This window comes from Protobothrops mucrosquamatus, unplaced genomic scaffold (genome assembly GCF_001527695.2).
Source record: "Protobothrops mucrosquamatus isolate PMUCROS unplaced genomic scaffold, P.Mucros_1.0 scaffold_243, whole genome shotgun sequence".
In the NCBI taxonomy this organism is placed as follows: Eukaryota; Metazoa; Chordata; class Lepidosauria; order Squamata; family Viperidae; genus Protobothrops; species Protobothrops mucrosquamatus.
The window spans coordinates 607,417-619,135 of NW_015386319.1; the positions used below are offsets into that span (position 1 = coordinate 607,417).

At 43.9% G+C, this 11,719-nt stretch overlaps 1 protein-coding gene across 1 annotated transcript in view; it reads right to left on the reverse strand.

The window, feature by feature from the left end:
- LOC107301200 (myomegalin) overlaps positions 1 to 11,719 on the reverse strand; it is a 38,107-nt gene that overhangs the window by 17,806 nt on the left and 8,582 nt on the right. Inside the window, exon 3 of the mRNA XM_015830460.1 lies at positions 9,585 to 9,762. Within this exon, the coding sequence (XP_015685946.1) occupies positions 9,585 to 9,762 (178 nt within the window). The remainder of the gene's footprint in view (positions 1 to 9,584; positions 9,763 to 11,719) is intronic.

Sequence of the window (11,719 nt, forward strand, 5' to 3'; positions counted from 1 at the left end):
TCCCTCCCTAGTTTCCCCTGTTACGCTGACCTTGGCTGTGCTATGCAAAGATATTGTTATGATTATAGCTGGCATACTTTCCCACTGACTGGGTTAACATTGTCTGCTTTAACTCTTGAAGTGATATGTAGGCTGAATAGGATATGTTTGCTTCTTCACATATGGCAAGCAAGAACATCCACTGTTAGCAGACTTGACATCCGGCCCCCCTTAGACGAAGGACAGATCCTGTAAAGTAAATAAAAGCATAGGTTAAGAGTTATCTGTCAGTTTGTTGGGGTTTTTCATATGAAACCTTTTGACCAATTGGTCAGCTTTCACTTCACTGGATTTCACCCAAGTGGCTTCAGATAACGGGTATCCCTTCCATTGTACTAGGTACTGCAATTTCCCTCTAAAAATTCTAGAATCAAGAATGCGCTTTACTTCATAGTGGGTCTGTCCCGCAACCACGAGGGGCCCAGGTGCCTTTTTTGGAGGAGGTCTTAATATGGAGCCCCAATATGGTTTCAACAAGCTACAATGAAAAACTGGGTGAATTTTTCCTAAGAGTTTAGGGAGTTTTAGCTTTACTGTGACTGGGTTCATGATTCTTACTATGGGGAAAGGCCCCAAGAACTTTGGCCCCAATTTCTTGCTGGGCAACTTGAGGCATAGATATTTGGTTGACAAATAAACTTTTTCCCCAACTTGGAATGTTCTTTGGGGAGCTCTCTTTCTATCAGCTTGCTTTTTATAAGTTTCAAAAGTCTTTTTTAGAGCAGTCTTTGTATTTCTCCAAACTTCTTCCCACCCCCTCACCCACTGATCAAGTGTCTGGGAAGCGGAGGGCATCTGAGGATATTCAGGTATTGGGTTGAATTCTTTTCCTGTGGCCACTCTGAAAGGCGTGTAACCGGTGCTGCTGTGCACAGAATTATTGTACGCCACCTCCGCAAAAGGGAGGAGATCAGTCCAGTTTGTCTGTTGGTAAGAAACGTAGCACCTAAGATATTGCTCCACCATTTTGTTAGCGGCTTCTGCGGCCCCATTGGTGGCCGGATGAAAAGCAGATGATAAACCTTGAGATGATCCAATTAATGTAAGGATGTTCTCCAAAACTTCGCTGTGAACTGCACCCCCCTGTCCGAAATTATCCGCTTAGGGGCGCCGTGCAGTCGGTAGATATGTTTCAGGAACAATTTGGCCAGTCGTTGGGCAGATGGGAGTCCTTTGCAGGCGATGAAATGAGTCTGCTTCGAGAATAGGTCTATTACAGTCCAGATGACAGTGTGTCCACTACTTTCAGGTAGGTCTACTATAAAGTCCATAGCTATTTCTTCCCATGGTTGAGAAGGGTTTGCCACAGGTTGTAGTAGTCTAGGGGTTTTCCCTGGGATTCTTTTCATTGTGGCGCATACGGTACAACTTTTTACATAGTTTTCCACATCCTTTTTCAGTCCCGGCCACCAGAATTGTCGGCGGGTGAGGTGTAGGGTTTTTAAATATCCGAAGTGTCCAGCCTGTTTTACATCATGGCTGTGTTTGAGAGCATTAAGACGGAGGGCTTCTGGCAAATATAGTTTTCCCCCCATGTAAGCCAAACCATCCCTGCACATTAGGGAGGTCTGATTATCTTTGAACCATTGGTCGGTGAGGAGTTCTCGTTTTATTTTCCTTACTCCAGGGTCATCAGGATTAGGGGCTCTGCGAGGTGTAAGTTGAGTGGCAGCTTGCGGATTGGGGATAATTGCCTCATTGACCTCTTCCTGTTCGCTCTTGTATTGGGGTAGCCGGGATAGCGCATCAGCTAGGAAGTTCTTTCCTCCTGGTATGTACTTTAGAGTGAAGTCGAAGCAGTTAAAGTACTGTGCCCACCGCACTTGTTTTGGGGACAATTTGCGGGGAGTTTTCAGTGCTTCTAGATTTTTGTGATCTGTCCATACCTCAAATGGCACTTTGCTCCCTTCTAGATAGTGTCGCCAGTTTAATAATGCCCATCTAATTGCGAAGGCCTCTTTCTCCCAGATTGCCCATCTCCTCTCGCTTTCAATAAATTTCTTAGAGGTGTAGGCGCAAGGTTGCAGGATCCCATTTTTGTTCTTTTGCAGTAACACGGCTCCAACTGCCACATCGCTGGTGTCGGCCTGAATCACAAAGGGTTCTCCTTGGTCGGGGTGCTTTAGGACCGGTTCAGCAGGAAATAGTCTTTTTAGGTTCTCAAAAGCTGCTTGACAACCCATTGTCCATGTTAGTGGTTGGCCTGGCCGTGGCTTTCCTCCTCCTTTGCCTGTTTTGAGTAGTTTGATAAGGGGTAGGGCAATCTCGGCAAAAGAGAGGGGTTAGGGTTAGGGTTAGGGTTAGGGTTAGGGTTAGGGGATAAATTGACGATAAAAGTTGGCAAATCCCAAAAAGCTCTGGAGCTGTTTGCGAGTCTTTGGGGGCTGCCATTCGATTATGGTTTTCACCTTGGCTGGGTCCATTTCAATCCCCTCATTGGAAATTCTGTAGCCAAGATAGTCCAATCGGGTTTGGTGAAATTCACATTTCAACAGTTTGGCATAAAGCTTGGCATTCAATAGTTTCTTTAACACTTCCCTTACCAGCTTTATGTGATCAGTCATGTTCGTGCTATATATCAGGATATCATCAAGATACACCAAAACCCCTTTGTACAAGTGATCATGTAGTACTTCATTGATTAATTGCATAAATACAGCTGGGGCCCCCTGTAGTCCAAACGGCATGACTTTGAACTGATAGCTCCCCATTGGACAGTTGAAGGCAGTTTTCCACTCGTCTCCCTCCTTTATTCTCATCCGGTAGTATGCCTCTCTCAGGTCTAATTTAGTGAAGACACTCCCTTTAGCCAGATGGGTTAATAAGTCCTTTAAGAGGGGGAGTGGGTAATTGTTTTCCACACTCACAGTGTTGAGACCCTTATAGTCCACGCAGAGACGAAGCGACCCATCTTTTTTCTCTTTAAATAACACAGGGGCTCCCATGGTGGATTTGGCCCATTCAATAAACCCCCTCGCTAGATTTTTGTTCACGTATCACTGCATCTCCTCCATTTCAAGGGGGAACATAGCATACATTCTCGGTCGTGGGAGTTTGGCTCCTGGTACCAGTTCAATGGAGCAGTCATTGGGCCTGTGAGGAGGTAGGGCATCACATTCTTTTTCACTAAAAACCTCCGCCAGGTCCCAGTATTCATTGGGGATGACTGATTCGCCCGGAGGCGGTGAAGTGGTCATGTGAGCTCGTTCGTTGGGTGGTCTAAGGTGCCCTGCAACATCCGTTGAATCAGTGGGGGGTTCAGGCCCTATAGGCAGTCTCACGGTTCTCATTCCTTTCTCCCACCAGATGAATGGTTTCCATTTGTCTAACCAGGCTAACTCTAGGATCACCGCCTCAGACATTTTTGGAGCCACCAGGAAACGAATAAACTCCCAGTGTGCACCTATTTCTAGACGTAAGGGCTCAGTTACTTGAGTGACAAGAGCCTCTCCCATAAGAGACCCATCAGAGAGTGATTTTGCTCGAATGCCCAATTTCATGGCAAAGGGTAAGCTAATAATACATCGGGTGCATCCAGAATCTATTAGCACATTTAAGTTCATTTGATTTAGGGATTATAAGTTTGGCAGCTAGCGAAAAAGGCGGGATTTGTTGACTCACCATTGGGTCGTTCTCCCCTTCGTCCTCACTGTCGAGAGAGGGTAGAGCTGGGAGGGATCCAGCCTTAGTCCCAGCGTCCTCCTGTGCAGGGGATGTGACTTGGACAGCTAGTTCTTGGTTGATTCGATGGGATTTCCCTCTCGGTGGTTGTTGATCAGATTTCTTTTTCGCTGCGGGTCTCGGTCTGCCCTGTTGTTGGGGGTAGGGAACTGGGCAGTTCGCTGCTCGATGTCCCTGTTGTCCACATCGGAAGCATGAGAGCGGCGGCCCTATGGGTAGTTTGGGTCTTTCGGTAGATGCAGTTGTTGGGGGTCTCCAGGGTGTTGGTTGTCGTCTGGGTCACTCTGGTCTCTTGCAACGGGAGCTGGTCTTCGCTCCGCACTTCTAACTCTTCAAACCTCTCTGCCAAGTAGTCTAATGAACCACTGCGAACTGCAGGTGGGTATTTCCACTCACCCGAGTCTTCGGTGACAGACGGCCGGGCAGCTCTCCATTGGGAGGGGGAAGGCAATTTGTAGGAATCCCTTTGCTGTGACTCACGCTCATCTACTGGCAAGGCTGTGTGGAATCCTCCTGAGTCTGACGACCAAATCAGCTCTCCTGATAGTTTTGGCCTCGCTCCCAGCTGGGGAGTTTGCAAGGATTTCTTTTCCACCGGCTGGCTAGCTGCCTCTCCCTTCTCTGGGGAAGCTGCTGCTGCTGTCGCTCCCCCTCCTGGGGAGGTTGCGGCTGGAGGGGTGCTGGCCTCAGGCCTTCCCTCTCTTTCCATGGTGAGATCTTCCCCTTATCTTTGTCAAACTATCCCCATTATTTTAGGGATAGTGACTGGGGTAAGGGACCCCTAAATGGTTTTAAAAGTTTTGAGTTTTTGGCTTAATGACATGGTTCCGAAAAGAAGCAGCTTTACAAAGAACTTTGAGGCTTGATTACCTTAAAGAATCCTTTAATTGGCTACATAGTTTTGGCATGAACAATAGAAAGCCAAAAACTGAAACCCCCACCACCCAAGCACTCGTGACAACACACAACTCCCTCCCTCCTTTCACAGTCATCAATCATATGCTCCAATTAATTTGAAGTGTGAATCTCTCCCTCCCTAGTTTCCCCTGTTACGCTGACCTTGGCTGTGCTATGCAAAGATATTGTTATGATTATAGCTGGCATACTTTCCCACTGACTGGGTTAACATTGTCTGCTTTAACTCTTGAAGTGATATGTAGGCTGAATAGGATATGTTTGCTTCTTCACATATGGCAAGCAAGAACATCCACTGTTAGCAGACTTGACAGATACTTTCAAAAGCACTATATAAGAAATGCACTTCTTTTAGAATGGGAAATGGTAAAAGCAAAAATTTACATGAAAATACCTGGATGCCTTTCAACAATGGAAGCATTTGTTCACCCAAACCTAATTAACTATGAGCAAATTGTGACTTATAAAGACATTTTGAATATTGAAGGAAAACTAAAATCTAGAAAAGAACTAGAACAGGATATTGATCTATCATGGAGGCCACACCTGCAAATTCAAATCAGATATGGAAACGATGCTAAAACATTTGGATTCTATAAAGAACAGACAGAATATGAACAGATACTATTGGCATCAGATGCAAAATTGATTAAGAAACTGTATTAAGTATATGCTAAGTTTAAAGATGGAAGAGGAACAAGTTAAAGAAACAATGATAACATGGCCAAAAAATGTTGGGCATAACATAGAGCTAGAAAACTGGAAAAGACTGGGGAAAAAATTCTAAAATAACGCAGTGGCTTAAAAAGAAATATAAAGTGTTTTACAGATGGCACTTACCATCTGTGAGGTTAGCAAAAATGTTTTAAAATATGTCTAGCAATTGTTGGAAATGTAGACAAAAACCAGGCACATATAATCTTTGGTGGACATACCCTAAGGCTAAAAGATTTTGGTCAAGAATACAAAAAAAAAAAAATGTAGATTTTAAATCAGAATTATTTCTGTTAGGTATAATTGCAGGAAATTATGAAAGAATGTGTATATTTAATGTTAAAATTAACAGCAGCAAGAATTGTATTTGTTCAACATTGGAAATATGAATTACCAGTGGAGAAAGGAAAATTTTGGACTGTGCAGAAATGGACAAACTTACATTGAAAATGAAGGAGAAAGAAGATTCAGAATGCTTTAGAACATGGGATACATTTTATCAATGGCTAGAAAAGCGAGGTAGAGAGAAAGGAGTTTAACATGTGTTAGTAAGCTAAATATTGGAACTCAGACAACATGTTGCTGATAAAATATTAAGAATCTGCGATTATAAAAAAATAATAAAATATGGTTATAAAAAAGTAAAAAAAATAAAAGTTAATGTCTGGTTTGTATTCCAAATTTGCAATGAACTGCTCTGATTTTCAGCTACTTGTGAACTTGTCTTGGTAGTTTAGTAACATTCTACACATGTTTGAAACTCTAAAGTAATTTGTTTTTTTAATCATCCTTGGCGCACAGCTGGTCAACAAATTGGTAGATTTTTTTTAGAGACCTTTCAAATATATCTCTAATAATTTGCTCCTCCAACTTGACTTCTCTCTTTAATCAGGATCAGAAAATTTTAGTCACCCACAGCAAAAAAGACCAAGCTACAAGTTACAATAATAAATTAAAATTATAGCTTTCAGTTTTTATGTTTGTCAGCTTTCCCCCCCTCCTATTTCCTTATTTTGGCTTGCTTTAGCACCCTTCTTCCTTGTTGTTTAACACTAAAGAAATCCCTAAAATGGTGAAGTCTTCAAAAATGCGTAGCAGACCGTGACTAAAGAGAGCCTCTTTTAATAACTTTAAAAAGATCAATAGTCCTTGAAGTTGATTAAGAAATGAAAGGCACAACATTATCTGTTTGAAAGGTAAATTTCGAAACGGCGGCTTCTTCATCTACAGATTACAACCCCTCCCTCTCCCCACCCCCTGCTTTTGGCACGCTGATAGCTTTGAAGCCCAGCTCCTGAAGCCGCTTGCATTCTGTCAGCTGTATTCGAGGGTCTTGGGAAATTCTTAGATTCTTCCTGATCCAGGTGGGTCATAAAAACTGAAGGAATGCCACTACCTTCAAATAGTAGCTGAAGAGCTATAGCTCAGGGGAAAACCTTTCAGGGATCCCCCCTTAAGCATGTATTCAATCAGCCATCTTCACAGAAGTCCCCAAACCTTGAAATAAATTCCAAAAGAGGGACTGCAAACCTGATTCAAATGATTCAAATCTGAATAATGTTATCAGCAGATTTCTTTTAACAACAATGTAGACAGATTAGATGACATCACCAAAGAATTACTGAGAATCCTTTATCTCACATAGTTTCCGCTCTTTGAAGTTCCTCACTCCTGCACTTTGGTCTAGGAAGTTCATATGGCCAGAAAGATAGAGAAAGCTCAAATCAGTGATGGTGAACCTTTTACAGACTGAGTGCCCAAACTGCAACCCAAAACCCACTTATGCATTGTCGAGTGCCGGGTGGGTGTGGCCCATTGTGTGGGCGTGGCTGCGGTGGTAACGGCAGACTGGGTGGGACTAAAACGTTCAATCAATCAATTCCAACTTTGCAAGATCTTTTTTTTCCCCGCGAGAAGTTGAAATTGACTGAACTTTTTGTTTTTTTGCACACAGCGGCAGAGGCCTAAAGCGAAAACGTTTTATAAAACCCAGCTGAAGGCCTAGGACGGGGGTGATGGCGCGCGTGCCCACAGAGAGGGCTCTGAGTGCCGCCTCTGGCACCCGTGCCATAGGTTCGCCACCACTGGCCCAAATACACAGCCAAGAAGAAACTCACTGAGCACCTGTGGGATTTCTGCAGGAATGCCTTATAGAAATATATTATTTGTTCCCTTTTAGATGCTTGTGGAAAGAAAGCAATGCTATATCAAAATGATTCACAAAAATAGGATGGTAGTCCATTCTTATTTTTTCTTTCACTTTTCCTTTCTTTTGTGTTTTTTCCAGTTATTTTGTTTCCTGAATTTATAGTGTTTAATAACCTTTTTTAAAGAAGAAATTAGCCAATAAATTAATTTCTACCAAAAGGTCTATTAAAGAAGTCATTTCAAGAACTATCTAAGAATAAAAACAAAAATAACAGAACATCAGAAAATTGAAAAATAAGTTAGCCCCCTCTTCTTTGTGGCAGCCCTTCAAATATTGGAACACTGTTATAGATATACCCAATTCCTACAATTGTTCTTTATGTTTTATCCTCCCAAGTCTTTGTTACTCTTTTTTTATACTTTTCCCAGGCTCAACATCTTTTCTATGTGACCAAAACTGGACACAATATTCTGAGATCTTACTAAGGTACTAATACTTCACGTGTTCTTGATTCTCTCCCTCTGTTAATGCAGCCTAGGATTACATTGGCTCTTTTAGCTGCTGCTGCACACTGCTGGCTCTTATATGTGATTGTCCACTAGGACTCCAAGATCCTTCTCACAGTTACTGCTATTGAGCCAGGTTTCATCTAATCTGTACCTGTACATTTGGTTTTTCTTGTCTAAGTATAAAACCTTACTTTTTCTACAGTGAATTTCATTTTGTTAGATAGGGCACAGTATTTTTTTGAGATCCATCTGGATCTTGAACCTATTTTCTGGGCTATTCCTACCAGTTTAGTGTTGTAAGCAAATTTGATGAGTTCCCTTTCTATTCCCTCATCTAAATCAGACATGTCAAACACAAGGCCCATGGGCCGGATGCGGCCCATGACGTGGTTTCATGTGGCCCGCGAAGCCATCCTGGAAACAGTGAGGGAATGGCCCCCGCTGCCTTGGCCCTGGCTCAGGCCAGCCGGGAGCCAATGTACAATTTTGTGGTGGCCATCTATGCTGAAACGCATTCAGTCTTAGCTCCACAAGGCTGTCTGGAAACAGCGAGGAACCAGCCCCTGCTGCATCGGCCCCATCCCCTGAGTGCATGCTGGGGAGGTGTTACCCTTTGTGAGGAATGAAGAAATGCACCATTCCCTGGAAGTGGCCAGCAAATGGCCCTCGCCTAGTTCACATATCCGGCTTGATAGGCTCTAGGGGAGGGGTTTCGGCAGGCTCTTCCAGTGGACCATGCCTTGGCGCTTGCCCTGGTCCCACCCCCTTCTGCCAGAGATTCTCAGATCTGTCCCACTCCTGCCCAGGCCCCCACAGGCACCCTTGACGTGAATGATGTAGAGCTGGCCCTGCCCACCCAGTAGGCACACCCACTCCAGCTATGCCCACCCAGTACGCTGCGCCCACCCTGGCCACACCTACCTGGTCCCCCGAGGACAACCGCAATGCTGATGCGGCCCTCAATGAAATTGAGTTTGACACCCCTGATCTAAATCATTTATGAAGATACTGAATAGTACTGGGCCTAAAATGGAACCTTGGGGCACAATATTGCCCTCTTCCCTCCTTGTAGATGCAGTTCCAGTAAGGGCTATACATTGAATGTGGTTTGTCAGCCAGTTACAAATCCGTCTATTTCTCATGGAATTTAATGACACTGTAGAACTAACATTATTGTTCAAAAGATTTTATGGATTAAATGCTATGATTGAATGAACAGTGATCCTCAACAAACCTCTGCCATGGTAAATTTTTTGTCAGACCAGACCAGTCCTTGTGAAGATGCACATCACTAAAAGCAGCAGTGGAAGAAAACTCTGGCCATCCAGTCCAGTCAGTTTCATAAATGCATCTAACCGTGATGCCAAATGGTGAACCAGATGGCCTAATTCCGTAGAGCTCTTTAGATATTTTAAAGATAATCCATCTGAAGTATCAGTCACCTTACACATAAAATACACCCCCTTCCATCTCAAGACCAAAAAATTAGTATGGAATTCCATAAGTACCAGTCAAGCAAAAAGTCCACCTTTCTTTTCTATGCCCTTTTCCAGCAGATTCCCACCAACTTATCCTACCTGGAATTGTTCATCTGTAAAGCTATGACCTCCTTTTGAAGCAGTGCAAGATCTTGCTGCTTGCTCTGAATGTCTTCCTGTAGTTGCTGCTGCTCAATCCGCTGCCATTCCAGCTTCAACTTGCCATCATGGAGTTTTGAATGTGACTCAAGCAGAGCCTTCTGCAGGTGCTCCAACTCTGGAAATTGAGAGAGGTATTTGAGGTGATCTTATAATAGATGAATTTATTAAGGAAGTCTTATAATATATAGATATATTTGCTGGCATAAGAATGTTGCTTTCTAGATGTTTGGTCTCTCCAAAAGCTGAATTTTACAAGTTCTCTTAAATTGATATGCTAGTAGATAACAAAACTAATGAATAGAAGCTAGTCATTAAAGGAGCTCAGAATTCAGAAGTCACTTGCCCTAATGGTTGGACATAATAAAACTTTACTTATAAGAACAAAATAGAGCAGGTTTTTTTTACTAGATTTTTATATTCAGTTATGTGACTCAAAATACTAAAGACTGAGATCTTTCCATACTTAAACCTTTGCAGCAAAGGGACGGCTTTATAATGAAAATGAAGTTGTGGCAATCACAATCACTTCATCAAATTATTGTTCTTCATTGGCCAGACTTGTTGTATCCTGAGCCTGCAAGAGCTGAAAGCAGGCTCAGGATTGTTGCAAATGGTCCCGGGCAATCCAAAAGCTGCCCGGGACCAGACAGGGTGGCGCCAGCCTTGTGCGCATGCGCAAGGCGCGAAAATGGTCAATTCCTATTGGTTCACACTATCTGGGTTTCATGCCCTATAAAAAGGCCTGCGTGCCTTTTGCATTTTGCTTGGTTGTAGGAGAGTGTAATAAAGAGCTTGTTGTTGTTCACCATGTATCTTCATCAATTGCCAACGAACCGAAAACACAACACTGGCGACGAAGGTGGGATCCCTGCAAGCAAGGAAAAGAACTAGGACTCACCAAGGAAGTCCTGATGATCAGGAAGATGGCGTCCTGCATTCGCGACTCAGCCTGCCAGTACAGCGTCGCTGGAGGTGAGCTCGGCAAAAGGACCCTTTCCCAACTGTTAGCTTGCAGAGGAGGCAATTAGTGAAGGCCATAAAGCTTACAATGTCGAAGATTGGCCGCTTGACTGATTTTGATGTCTCCCACCCAGAGAGATGGAATTCATATGTAGCAAGGGTGGAGAACTACTTTAGAGTAAGTCAAATCAGAGAAGATGGCCTGAAGGCAGCAACTCTTCTGTGTGCTTGTGGACAGGGAGCTTTTGACATCGCGGAAAATCTGGTGGCCCCTGCACTTCTAGAGTCAGTAACGTACGCTGACTTGAAGAAGATGCTGAAGGAACATTTCCAGCCTAAATTATCTGTGATCGCTTGTAGGCACGCGTTCGAGCAAAGAGACCAGAGGCCGGGTGAATCTGCTGCGGACTTTATTGCTGCCTTAAGACAAGTGGCCAGGCCTTGTGAGTTCAAGGATCTGGAAAAAAGGCTGCGTGATCGCTTCGTGTGTGGCTTGAGAAGTAGAGACCTACAACAAAAGATCTTTGCAAAAGAAGAGGTCTCGTTCCAAGATGCGTTAAGAGAGGTGGCAGCTGAGGAAGCAGCAGGTGGTGCTGTGAAGGTTTTGCATCTCACCAGGAACCCTCCAGCCGCTGCTACCGTCCATCAAGAGGACGCTCGAGAAAAATCAGAAGCAGATCCTGAAGAGGAGGTGGACAGACTTCACCAGCCAGCTGAAAGAAGGCCGAAGGGGCATCCGGACAAGACCCCAGCATCTCTTCAGTGCTTCAGATGTGGAGGACGCCACAGTGAGCTGACTGCAGATTTCGCTCTGCCATTTGCTGGGCATGTGGCAGGCAAGGCCACATTGCCTCTGTCTGTTTGGGTCTCCAGAAGGTCCAACCTCGGGAAGAATTGCTTCAGAAAGGTACCAGGGTCCCCAGCCAACACAGGATGGGTTTCTGCACATCGCGCAGGAGTATTCTGAGGACAGGGACACACAAGCCCCTTAAGAAAAAACTTCGCATTGACGTGAAGTTGCAAAGGGTTTATTGATAAAAAATTGTTTAAATTAACCAAATTGAAAAGGTTTTTAGAGGGGTGTTTTAATAAATTTTTAGGGGGCTCCAGGG